Source organism: Castor canadensis, chromosome 9, assembly GCF_047511655.1.
Source record: "Castor canadensis chromosome 9, mCasCan1.hap1v2, whole genome shotgun sequence".
Classification (NCBI taxonomy): domain Eukaryota; kingdom Metazoa; phylum Chordata; class Mammalia; order Rodentia; family Castoridae; genus Castor; species Castor canadensis.
This window is the reverse complement of record NC_133394.1, coordinates 20,687,126-20,701,413: the sequence shown is the minus strand read 5'-3', so window position 1 is coordinate 20,701,413 and position 14,288 is coordinate 20,687,126. Positions and strand designations below refer to the sequence as shown.

The 14,288-nt window shown below is 37.2% G+C and overlaps 1 protein-coding gene across 8 annotated transcripts in view; it reads right to left on the bottom strand.

The window, feature by feature from the left end:
* The window catches only part of Mnd1 (meiotic nuclear divisions 1), a 92,600-nt gene that overhangs the window by 60,901 nt on the left and 17,411 nt on the right, over nucleotides 1-14,288 (bottom strand). For all 8 annotated transcript variants that reach the window (XR_012435612.1, XM_074041317.1, XM_074041316.1 and 5 more), the window contains exon 4: nucleotides 10,680-10,828. Coding sequence is in view for 7 of the 8 variants with exons in the window: in XM_074041317.1 (XP_073897418.1) it covers nucleotides 10,680-10,828 (149 nt within the window). In the remaining variant the exon portion in view is untranslated. The remainder of the gene's footprint in view (nucleotides 1-10,679; nucleotides 10,829-14,288) is intronic.

The following is a 14,288-nucleotide window of genomic DNA, read 5'->3' as shown; positions in this document are numbered from 1 at the left end:
ACAGCACATACTCCAGGGTAAGTACTAATTTAGCAGAATGTATGGGCATATTTCTCTATTATACTAAAGTCAACCAAGAAATGTGGAACAAATACCCACTGTGCCCAATTTTAGACACAAATAATTGCCTAGAAGAAAGTAAGTACTCAAAAGCTCAATAGCTATTTGCCGAATGAAGAAAATATAATCCTTTTCCTTATGTAACTTAAAGACTAACTGAGGTAAAATGGCAGACAATATAAATCATCTCAACACCCTAACAGCAGAAAAAACTGTCAGATTATATAAAAATGTGAAGCCCAACTACATGTTCCCTACAAGAAGCACACTTTATGTTTAAAACACACACACAAAGATTAAAACTAAACAGATGGGAAAAGATATACCATGTTAATCAAAATAAAGTTCCTATATGGTTGGCCCTCTGTACCTGTGGGCTCTGCATACACTGATTCAATCAAACATGGACTGAAAATATCAAATCTGTATCTGTACTGAATAAGTATGGACTCTGATATTCCTATAATTATATCCTGAACAATGCAGTAATGAGCATTTATACCACATTAGGTATTATAAGCAATCTAGATGTGACTTCAAATATATAACAGGAATATGTATATAGTATATGCAAATATTATACCATTTTATAAAAGGAACTTGAGTATCCAAAGAGTTCTGTTTCTTTGGGGGCACTGGAAACAATTCCCTCTGACACCAAGGGATGACTGCATAATATCATACAGCAGGTTTCAGAACAAAGACTACTACCTAGGATAAAAGGTCATTTCATAATAAATGGACAAGTCATTGTGGGATGTAAGTCTAAATGTTTATGTGCCTAATCAAACAGTTTAATACCCAAATGGTCATGAGTAGATAAACTGCTATATATCCATTCAACAAAATTCTACTCATCAATAAAAATGAACACACGCAGAAACATGGATAAATCTCAAAATAATTAAGAAATCATAAAAAGGTACATAATGTACATATGTATGATTGTATTTACATAAAATTTGAAGAAATACAAGCTAATGAACAGTAGCTGAAAACCAATCAGCAGTTGCCTAGGAAAGGGGTCAGGGAATTCAGCACAGGGAAGGGCAGCAGGGAAAGATTATAAAGGGAATGAAAACATTTTAGGGGTGATGGATATGCTTAATTATCTTGATTGTGGTGATGGTTTCACGGATGTACATGTGTCAAAGCTTATCAAATTATAAACATTAAATATGAAGTTTTTGTATACCAATTATTCCTCAATAAGGATTTTTAAAAAATGAATTAAGAATATAAGACACATACATGTGAAAAGCTAATAAAAATTTTAAACTTTGTGATCTACTGTAATGGCTCAAAAGACCCTTGCCTCCTGGTTGCTTATGTGTAAGATCCTTTCCTTGAGGACTGAATTTAATGACTTACTTCTAAGGAATAGAATATGGTAGAAATACTACTAAGATTGAGATTCAAAAACAAAAAACAAAAAAATTTGCTTCTATCTTGGACTCTCATATGGGATTTCCCTGACAGAGGCCAGCTGCCACGTTGTAAGCTGTCCTATGGAAAAAAATCCGTGTGGTAAGGAACTGAGGGAGGCTCTGAGCCGACCCTCATCCCAAAAACCCTGTCTAAAGTCAGTAACTGCAATATCCAGCCTGGATCCAGCTTGAGAGCCTGTCCTCTCCTGGAGGGTATTCAGATGAGAATGCAGCCCTTGTCGCTGGTTTGACTACAGCTTTAGGCCAGACCTTGAGTCAGAGGTACCCAATTAAGCCACATTTAGTTTCCAGATATATAGAAATGGTGTGGTATCAATGTTTCCTGAAGTCACAACTGTTGGAGGTATGCAGTTTGTTACATAGCAATAGATAATTAATACAAGATCTCAATCGCATTTATACAAAAGGAAATCTGTACAGCAACTGTATTCATTTAGAACATGTTCAATCACAAATAATAGAATACTTAACTAAAATTGAATTAAATAAAGGCTTAATTTTCTTAAGTAATATGAAGTCCAAAAGTAAGGCAGTCTAAAATGCCACCACAGATCCATGATCTTTTCATCTAGGTTCTGCCATTCTTTGGGAACAGGTCTTCAGCATCAGGATATTAGGATTGCAATATGACCATAAACAAAAACTTGCCCAGGAAATTCCCAGGAATTACCTCATGTATCAGAACTTTTTTTTTTTCTTTTTGCAGTACTGGGACTTGAACTCAGGGCCTACATCTTGAGCCACTCCCCCAGCCCTTTTTTGTAAAGGGTTTTTTCAAGATAGGGTCTCGGGAACTATTTGCCCAGGCTGCCTTCTGATCTCTGCCTCCTGAGTAGCTAGGATTACAGATGTGAGCCACCAGCACCCAGTATATCAGAACTTTCTTATCACCACTCTTACCTACAAGGAAATCTGGGAAGATGAGCATGTTTTATTCATGCTATTCCCTCCTCAAAGTAAAGAAGAAAGGCACAATATTTATTAAATAGGCAACCAGCACTGTATGCCAAAATATATTTTATTTGTGGTAAAACCAAAAATAGTGCAGGAATTTAGAGAAGGGCAAGATCCAGAAAACTATTGGAGTTTGAGAAGATTTCTGGAGGAGAGATGTTTAGAATATGGCTTAGTAGAGAAGGGCAAGGGAATTTTCAAAAAAAGATAAAAGCAGTAACAAACATGCAGAGAGGAATATGCAATGGGCTACAGGTTTGGACATTGAATGTCCTCCAAGGACCATGTGTTAAACTTGGTCTCCAGGGTGGTGCTATTGGGAGGTGGTGGAACCTTTAAGAGGTGGGGCCTCTGAAAAGGAAGTTAGATAACTGAGGATGTGCTCGCAAAGGGCATTGTGGGACCCCAATCCTTTTCTCTTTGGTCCTTGACCCATGATGTAAAGTGCTTTTGCTCTGCTATGTATTTTTGCCATGATGGATTACTTCACCACAGACCTAAAGGAACAAAGCCAAGCAATCTTGGACTGGGATCTCCAAAACTCTGAATCAAAATAAACCTTTTCTTTTCTATGTTAATTTTTTCAAGTATTTCATTACAGTGATGGAAAGCTGATTAACACACCTTTGTCAAATTTGTAATTGCATGAGTACGTTTTTAAAACTACTGACTAAATTACCTAGTGGGAAATAAAAATGCAGCATCATGCTTAAGAGATAAGTTCTGGACCAAGGATCTAAATAAACATTTCTTCAAGGAAAATATACAAATGGCCAAGGGGCACATGAGAAAGTACTCAACATCATTAATCACTAGGGAAACCACAGTAAGACACCACTTCATACTGACTAGAAATGCCACAATAAGTCTGGTAGTAAGTTTTAGGAGGATGTAGAGAAACTGCAGCCCTCATACACTGGTAGTGGGACTATATATGGTATGCTTTGAAAAATAGTCTGAGGGTCTTCAAATAATAAACACAGTTACCATATGATCCAGCAATTATACTCCCAGATATATACCTAAAGAAAAAAAATATGCCCACACAAAAATTTATACATGAAAGTTTAAAGCAGCATCATCCACAATGGCCAAAAAAGTATAAACAACCCAAATGACTATCAACATCAACAAATGAATAGATAAACAAAATGTGGTAGATACATGCAGTGGCATATTACTTGACCATAAAAATTAATGAAGTACTGATACATACTACAACATGGATGAACCTTGAAAACAGAAGTCAGTCATAAAAGACTACATGTTATGATTCCATTCATATGAAATGTCCAGAAAAGGGAAATCTACAGAAACAGAAAGTATGGTTGCCTAGGAATGAATAGTAGGCGGGCCTAAGAAGGTTGGGGAGCGACAGTTACAGGGTTCACTTTTTGAGGTCAAGAAAATTGTAGTGATGATTGCACATGTATCTAAGAACAAATTTAAAATGAATTATAATGTACACTAAAGGTGAATTATATGTTACATGAACTACATCTCAGGAAAGCTATTAAAAAACATTTTTAGAATGGCTGCCCAGGCATGGCCCTTTCTGAGACTTCCATGCTCCCTTCTATCCCTCAAAGCAGATGAGGGGGAGTCGGGGACAGAATGAAGGGGAAATGGGAAAGATAGGCTGTCTGTTTCTAGCAGTGACTAAGAATGAGGGCTCTACAGTTAAAATAGAGAGCAAATCCCTATTGCATGCTAACTGTGTGACCTTGAAAAATTCATCTCTCTGTGACTGGGTTTCTTCATCTACAAAATAAATAAATGATAATAGTAACCTCATTATATTGGGGGATTAAATTTAGGATGTGGTTCACTGCCACACTCAAGTGCTCGAAAATCAGTTTTTCTTTCTCCTTCTTCTTCTTTTGGCTGCACTTGGGTTGAACTCAGGCCCTCAGGCTTGCTAGGAGGCACTCTACCACTTGAGTCACTCTGCCAGCTCTTTTTTACATTGGCTATTTTTGAGACAGGGTCTCACTTTATGGCTGGGATGGCCTGAACTTTCTATTTGATCGTCCCTTCTATTTGTGCTTCCCTCCGTAGCTGAAATGATAGGTGCACACTCTTTCACCCAGTCATTGGTTGAAATGGGGGTCTCATGGACTTTTTTTGCCAGGGATGGCTTGAACCTTGATCCTCCCAATCTCCAACTCCTGAGCAGCTAGGATTACAGGCTTAAACTACCTTGCCCAGCCTCAGTGATCATTCTTGCTAGGCATGGTACTATTTACCTATAATCCCAGCTATTTGGTAGGCAGAGATAGGAGGATCATTGTCCAAGACTGGCCCAAGCAAAAGCACAAGATCCTATCTGAAAATCAGACTGAAAAAGCAAAAGGACTGAGGCCATGGCTCAAGTGTTAAAGCACTTGCCTAGGCCCTAAGTCCAATCCTCAGTACTTCCAAAAAATATGTGTTTTTGCATGTGTTATCATTCTCATTTCTACTTCCTAAAATAAATCAGTTGTATAAGTAAGTCTAGTACATACAACCAGTAACACTAAATACACATTTCAAAGAAAACACGGAAGAAGCTGATAGTGGGGATACAGTGAGGATTCCCTCAACTACAGTGAGATTAATGAAGAAGTTAGTTATTTATGAAGACTTTGTTCTGAACTGGATTCATATTTTGACTGTTCATGTGATATTTCCACTTCTTTGTCTAATGGTCACTTTACCAGCCACTCAGTTAAAATACCTTTGTAAAAAAAATTCTATTAGCACAAATTAATGGGACAGCAGGGCTTCACTGTGATATTTACATACATGCATGTAATGTATCTTGATCAAATTCACCCTATTTTTTTTTTTTTTGGCAGTGCCAAGGTGTTTGTTTTTTAAACTCGGCCTTGTACTTGCTAGGCAAGTGCTTTACCACCCAAGCCATAACCCCAGCTCTTTTTTGCTTTAGTTATTTTTGGAATAGGCTCTCCTGTTTTTGCCCAGGCTGGCCTGGACCGCAATCTTCCTTTTTAGACCTCCTGCACAGCTGGGATGACAGGTGTGCATGACCTAGCTTTATTGGTTGAGATGGGGGTCTCACTAACTTTTTGCCCAGGATGGCCTCAAACTATGATCCCTCCCAATCTCTACCTCCTGAGAAGCTGGGGTTACAGAAGTGAGTCACCATACCCGGCCCTTTATTATGGTTTCTTAACCTTCTATCCCTCCCCTCGCCACACACTAAGTTAAAATATCTTTGAATTCATCTATGGCTCTTGTGGTAAGGCACAAAATGTCTCCCACAGATACTGGGCCCTAATTTCTAGAACCTATGACTGTCACTATATGTGGCAAAGACTTTACAGATATACAGATGTGATAATGGTTCTAAGATGGGAAAATTATCCTGGATTAAAAAGATGGGTCCTAAATGTAACCACATGTACCTTAAATAAAAGGAAACTTAACATACAGAGAAGAGAAGGCAAAGTGACTGAAAGTGATTTGGCCACACATCAAGGAAATCAGAAGATTTGAAGAACAGATTCTTACCTAAAGCCTCCAGAGGCAGTGCAACCTGCCAATACTTTGATTTTGGCCTAGTGACACTGACTCCAGAACTATGAGAGAATACATTTTTGTTGTTTGACACCACGTTTGCACTAGTTTGCCATAATAGCCATAGGAAACCAATACAATTCCTTTCTTTCTTTCGGGCAGTACTTGGGTTTGAACTCAGGGTCTCACACTTGCTAGGCGGGTGCTCTACCATTGAGCCATGCCTCCAGCCTTTCTTCTTTCTTTCCCTCACACTCCACATCCATCCCACAGGGAAATCCTACTGACCATATCTAGAATCCAACGGGTTTTCACCAATCTGTTGCTATCACTTTGGTTCAAGCCACCATTATCTCACAGCTGGATTATTCCACTAAATTCACCTACCGGGTCTTGCAATCTTCCATCCGTGGTTCACTGGCTGATCCCAAGGGCCTGGCACAGTAAGTGGATTATTCTGACCCCCACATGCTTTGCTCCTGTTCAGAGTTGTTCCCCTTGATTTATTTTGTGGTTATTTAAAATGAAGTGGGCTCAGTAACTGAACCCAGTTTCTTCTGGGGAGAACTGCTTGTGCCAACAGAAGCAGTTCCATAGAACTGCTATCTATACTGTTCTATCTTGTGCCACAGAAAATACAACTCCCAGTTATTTGCTTCACCAGCTCTTCTGACAATGAGAGCATAGGCTTGTGGTCCTGGATTGGCCACTCACATGCTCCAAACAGAATTGTGATGTCTGGATAGGATTTTTTTTTTGATACCAGCATCTGGCTTTTCAGCAGGGTCAGGGGTACCAGTGGAATCATCTTCTCAGACTGGCAATGGGAGCCCTCTAGTCCCTGGCAACCATTCTATTTTTATTCATAAGTTTGACTTCTCCAGCTATCTCATACGTGGAGTCATACAGCATTTGTCATTTTGAACCTGGTTTATTTCACTTAACATCATATCCTCAAGGTTAATAGATGTTGTACCATGTGTCAGGATTTCATTCTTCTTTAAGGCTAAATAATACTCCATTTCCACATTTTGTTTATCCATTTATCCACTAATGGACATTTGGGTCACTGCAATTAATGCTGCTATGAACATGGATGTACAAGAAGCTCTTCAATACCATGCTTTCAAGTCTTTGGATACATATAAGGTCTTTCAAGTGTTCTGGAATTGTTGAGTCATATAATAATCTTATTTTTAATTTTTTTTTTTGGTGGAACTGGGATTGTGAACTCATGGCTTTAAGCACTCTACTACTTAAGCCATACCTCCAATCCATTTTGCTCTGGTTATTTTGGAGATGGAGTCTCTCGAACTATTTGCCTGGGTTGGTCTCGAACGTCAGTTTTCCCAATCTCAGCCTCCCAAGTAGGTAGGATTTCAGACATGAGTCACTGGCGCCCAGCCTTATTTTTAACTTTTTGAGGAACTAACATACTGTTTTCCACATTAACTGCGCCATTTTACATTCCCACTAATAATGCACCAGGGTTCCAATTTCTCCACTTATTGCCAACACTTAACATTTTCTGGTTTTATTATTGTTGTTGCTGTTGTTTGTTTTGTTTTTGAGACAGGGTTTCTACAGCATAGGCTGACCTTAAATTTGCAGTTCTCCTGCCTCAGCCTCCCAAGTGCTAGGATTGTGCTACCATGCATGACTTTTGTTTTGTTTTTCTGATAACCATCCTAGTGGGTATGACGTGATTTCTCATTGTACGTCCTTATTTCTTAACCACAAAGCTACAATAACCTTCTGAGTTTTCGGATTCTAGGTTCCATTCGTCAATCCATTCCTAATAATGTTTCAAGAAAAGTATCTGTGATTATGTACCTTATATCCCTTTCAAGTAGGTCTCAGTTCCTAATCATACCGATGGACCTTTGACACAGTCTCTGCTGACCTCTTCTCCAGCCCTTTCCCTGATCTCCTACTGTTCTACAGTTGACAACAAGTTCTGTGAGTGAATAAATGAATAAATGAGGTAGAACATTTAAGTCCAGAAAATTATAGACCTCAGATGCCCAGCTAAGGCACTATATCTTTTTGTCATTAAAAAGTAGGTAATAAACAAACAGAAGAGCAAGGAAAGTGGTATAAAAGTAGATATCATAAGATATGGGTTACTTCAATAATTTCTGACTGAACAAAAATTACAAATGTCATCTGGTGTAGTCAGATATTCATCTTTTACATGTACGTAAGATTGGCAGTGTAGGAGACAGGAAGGACTCTGAATGAACTGGATTCCAGTTAGAAGTAGGAGTGGATATGTTGAAAAGACAGCCATGTAAATAAAGGGCTTCCAATTGTTTTATAGTTTTACTTTATTTTTAATCAGCATATTTCTATGTACTTATAAGGTAGGGCCTCCAATTTCTGCTATCTCAAGAAATGAGAAAACTTTAAACCCAGGTTTCAGTACATTAACATATACCATCACACTAACATACATGTAGTATAACAAAGTAAGTTTCAATGAATTGATTTCAATAATGCTAAATGATCACAGTTCACAGGTTTATACTGCACTGTTGGAACGAGAATGAAAATAATGGATTAACCTGTCAGGGAGAGTTTCCTAATCACAACTGATACAACCAAATATTTAATTAAATATAACAAAACCAAAACAAAATGCTAAGACTTATAGCCAAGTTCAAAATGAGATCTCAAAGTGTCAAAAATAAGACAAAACTGGTAGTCCAGCACTGATGGCTCGTGGTTAGGATTCTAACACGCACATGGGAGAAGGAGATATGAAGGGACACAGGAGGAGAGTTGGACTGAGCTCCTGCGTATAGCTCAAAGTACTGAAGGCTCAGTACTACAGAACACCATGGAAAATAACAAGAAGCTTATACTTCCCTTGGGGGGAACAAGTTGCTTATAGGAAAACAAATCTCTAGATCCACACCACATGTTGACATGTGAATTGCATTTTGCACTGTACTCATACTGTCCAGGAAATTAGCGTACAAATTGGGTCATAACTACTGAAGTAGCTAGCATCTCTCATAGAACCCAAAACCATTATTTCACAAACCAAGTACCTGTGACTTCCATAGAATAACCATCATCAACTGAACAAACAAGAGCTCATAAGTAAAAAAGGTAAAACACATATAAGATAAAAAAAATAAACAAAACACCACAAGGGGTAGCCAGCACATACACAAACCAATAAATGCCTTCCCAAAGTTTGATAGGTGAATAATCTTAAAATACAAAATAAAATGCTTAAAATTATAATAGAGATAAAAGCAATAGAAGTCATAATGAAAGAAAAGGAAAAAACAGGGTAGGAAGAACTGAAAAAGGCATAGTATCCAAAAACTACAAAGAACTCAACAATAAGAAAATTTTAAAAATGAGAAAGTGGGCAAAAGATCTAAATATACACCTCCTTTCATACAGGTGGCAAATAAGTACATGAAAAGATGCTCAAAACAATGAAATACCTTTGCATATTCATTAGACTGGCTAAAGGACAAAGCAATGATATCATCTAATGCCTGAGGCAATATGGAACAACAGGAACTCTTCTCATTCACTGTAGTTGGAAATGCAAAATGGAACACTTTGCATTTGGAAAGACACTTTGGAAGTTTCTTAGAAACTAAACATAGACTTACCATACAATCCAGCAATTATGTTCCTCGGTATTTACTCAAATGAGCTAGAAACTTACATCTATACAAAACCTAGGACACAAATGTCTATACCAGCTCTATTCATAATTGCCAAAACTTGGAAGCAACCAAGATGATCTTCAACAGCTCAATGAGTAATCAGACTGTGGAATATCCACATCTTGGAGTATTATTCAGCAATAAAAAGAAATGAGCAATCAAACCACTAAAATGCATGGAGGAGCTTTAAATGCATATTGTTAAGTGAAAGAAGCCAGTGAAAAGGCTATATAGTGTATGATTCCAACTATTCAACATTCTAGAAAAAGCAAAACTATAGAGACAGTAAAAACATCAATGGATCCCAGCACTCGGGAAGCTAAGGCAAGATCAAGACCAGCCTTGGTTACACAGAGAGACCCACTTTCACTGGGTTAAAATAAAAAAGGGGACTAGGATCAGTAGTTGCCAGGGGTTGGAGGGAGGGAAGGATGGGTAGGTAAAGCACAGAGAGTTTTTAGGGCAGTGAAACTATTTTGCATGATACATGTCAACATGCATTGTCAAAATTCACAGAATGTACAACAAACAATGAATCCTAAAGGAGTCTAGCTACTAAGGTATCAAAATTGGTTCACTAGTTGGGATAATATAAGATACACACAATAATAATACAAGATACAAACAATTGTATGAGTGGCAAGGCAGGAAAGGGATGAGCTGGGCATTTTTCCACCTAAAATGAGCTATTAATAAAAAAAGCACTAAAATACTAGAAAATATTATAATGATATAGCAAAAACTTAAAAGTAAAACATTCGAAGGTCATTCTATTGCTTTTTGTTCATTTGCTTTGGGATTCTAAGGGTGGAACGGGCTCCACTCGTGCTAGGCAAGCACTCCTACCACTCTATCCCAGCCCTATCGCTTACGAATAAGAGACTTGAAACTTTGAGCCAAATATGCATGTGAAAAATTTAAGGGAAACCACTAAATGAAAAAAAGGATTAAGTGAAAGAAATGTGTTACAAAGCAAATCTATTCTTTTTAACTTGTGGTATCTTACCTGAGACTCCAGAATCTCCAGCCTTCGTTTCCTTGCATGAAGAGCTTTACTTGGAAAGGCCCAGTAATAATTAGAAGTCCCAATCCTCTCACAGTCAACCATACCATCATCAACTAAGCTTTGAAGGACTTCTTTCACTGACATAGCAGCTATTAGAGAGAAAATTTAAAGACTATGTTAAGAAACACCATAAACAAAATTAAAAAGCAAGTAACTGGAGAAACATTTGCAAAAAAAGTTACACATCAAGAGTTAGTAGGCTAATAAATAAGGAGCATTTAGAAATAACACAAAAGAAAAGTAATAAAAATGTATCAATATGCATCTACAAAATATACATGTTCAATGCATAATAGTCAACCCTACTCTTAACTGAATATAAAATAAAACAATGATATGCATTTTTGATTACCAAACTAAAAACATTAAAAGACGTAACACAGGAGTCAAGGAGTCCTCAACATGGGTGGAGAAATGTGCAGTGTAGATCTAAACTTTAGATTTATGCTTCGCTTTTATGGAGAAATTTTACTTCTGTAAATTCATACAAAGAATAATGACAGATATGCGTAAGGATGCTTGTGAAATGCTTGTGAAAGCATTGTTTTCAGCAGCAAAAAAAAAAGGAAGCCAAATAACCAGATTTTTAAAAATACTATGTAATCATTTATATTATAAAATATTTAATGACATGTATATGTATATATAATATGTGATGTAGAAAAGTAAAGACATTATGCACTAATATAACAGTGGTTATCCCTGGATGACAGGTAGCAAGAAATTTTTATTTCTTTTTTTCTTCTTCCCCTCATCCCTGCCTAATAATGAATATGTATTACCTTTGCTAAGAAAATTTAAGACAAAGTTATTATGAAAAATTAAACAAACACACAAACTGGGTACTGTAGTTAGGGTTAAGATTAAAAATCAGAAAAAAGGCTTTAAAAATCTCATCTCATAAATGTCTGAAACTCACTGACAATTCTTACTTCTTATGTACCCAAAAGTCTGCCCATTTTTAGTGTTCATTTTATTTTTTTCTTAAAGCAGATGCTAAGCTGTAAGAAAAAAATTAAAAATTAAAGATTTAATAAATAAAATTGGTGCCAAATGTGAAAAACATTCAATCCCACAAGTAAAGAAGTACAAACTGAAATGAAGTGTCAAAGAATTCTAAAAAATAAAAAATTTGTTTCAAGAAATTAGGGTAGGGCATGAGGCTCAGTGATAGAGCACTTGCCTAGCAGGTACAGGGCCCTGGGTACGACCCAAGCAGCACAAACAAAATAAACAAAACACAACAAAACAAAAAGAAATTAGTGTGACTTTAAACTGGTATAGTCTTTCCCAAAGGCAATTGAGATTTACCTATCAAAAAGTCTAATGACTACATAAATCTCTAAAACTTTCCTAATGAAGTAATATGAGATGTGGAGAGAAAGTATGGACAGTGTCCAGTGTCTCAGTCAGCTTGGACTTCCATAACAAAATACCATGGACTAGATGGCTTAAAAAACAGAAATTTCTCAATCTGGAGGCTAGATCAAGATGGTGCTCAATTCAGTTCCTAGTGAGGGCTCTTTTCCTGTTTTGCAGAAAGCTAGCTGTCTTGTCACTATGTCCTAACATGCTAACGTGGTCTTTTCTCAGCAGATGTACAAAGATCTCTTTTTGTTCCTCTTCTTATAAGGCTACCAATACAATGGATTAGGACCCCATGCTTATAAACTCATTTAAGAGCTTTTAGTGATGTAGGTTGTATTTGCCAATATTTATTGTATTAAAAATGAAAACTGAACTTTAAAAAATATTCAGGTATCAATTAATTTAAAACCTATAATAATATACCTACTCCATGTTCAAATAAATAATTTTGCTAACATAAAAAAAAACTCATTTAATCTTTTCTGGAATTTTTTTTTTTTTTTGGATGAGACTGGAGTTTGAACTCAGGGCTTTGAGTTTGCAAAGCAGGCTTGAGCCATGCCTCCAGTCCTCATTTAATCTTGTCTGCTTGTTTTTTGTAACCCACATTGGCCTCAAACTTGCAGTCCTTCTGCCTCAGTCCTCTGAAGGCTGGGATTACAGATGTATACTATCATGATCAGCATTAATCTTTTAGAAGGTATTCTAAAAGTCCCATTTCCAAATGCAGTCACAATGGTGGTTAGAGATTCAACATGAATTTTGGGGAAATACAGTTCAGTTCTGAGCAGACAGCATGTTAATTAAACATTATTTCTGGCAGTAATATTTAGAAACAATTTGGATGATCAACAATAGGTAAGTGGCTAAGCAAATTTATGGTATGGTGGGTGGAAATACCGAGATGTGAAATCAAGGACTTGGGCTTGTTAGACAAGCATTTTATCACTTGAGCCATGCCAGCAGCTCAAAAATCAGTTTTTAAAGCAAGTGACATCAATGTAGATGATATGTTGTCCTAGCAACATATCATGAGGCATGAAGTCCTAGCCTGTCCCCCCTCCAAAAAAAAATCAATGAACATAAAACTGTATATGCAGCATTGTTCCCTCTCAGAGAGACAGATACACACACACACACACACACACACACACACACACACACACACACACACAAATAGAACCTAGGAATAAGGCTTCAAAATATATCAAAACGTTAACCGTGTTGATCTCAGAACAGCAGAATTCAGAAGTTTTCTTACTTATGGTTTTTGTAGTTCTAGATTTATTAAAATAAACGTGCTTAGCTATATAATTAGAGAAGTTTAAAAAAATGTATTATGTGTGGTAAGTTTAATACCTCCTCCTCCCCAAGAGATATATCCAAAGTCCTAGGCCCCTGGAACCTGTGAATATTTGGGAAAGAGGCTTTTGCAACTTGTGAAGGTTAATTTTGATTGTCGACTTGATTGGATGAAGAAGCACCTAGGAGATTAGTAAAGCATAGCTCTGGGTGTGTCAGTGAGAGCATTTCCAGAGAAGATTAACTAAAGGAGAATGACCACCCTGAATGAGGGCAGCACCGTGCCATAAGCTAGGGGAACAGATGGAATAAAAAGGGAAGAAGGAAAAAGTCAGGGAACACAGGTATTGTCTCTCTGCTTTCTGGCCACCATGATGTGAGATACACTGTCCAAACTACCCACCATGATAAGACTAAAACCTTGGAAACCATGAGCAATAAATCCTTCTTCCTTTTACGATGTTTTGTTAGGTATTTGGTTATAGCAACAGAAAGTCTAACCCACAAATGTAATTAAAGTTAAGGATCTCAACATGGGATCATCCTGGGTTTAGTGTGAATCCTAAGGCCAATGACATGTGTCCTTTTAAGAGAGAGAAGGTGAGAAAACAGGAACAGAGGGGAAGGCCATCTGAAGATGGAGCCAAGGATAAGAGACCAGCCATGTGCTGCTGGCAGCAACTAAAAGCTAGGAGAAAAGTAGGAAAGGGATTCTTCTTTGAAGCCTCCAAAGGAATCTGCCCTGCCTTCCCCTTAATTTCAAACCTCTGGCCTCCAGAACTGTGAGAAAATAATTTTCTGTTGGCTTCGGCCACCAAATTGTGCGAATTTGTTATAGCAGTCTTATAAAACTAATGTAACATGTAAACGCACAAAATA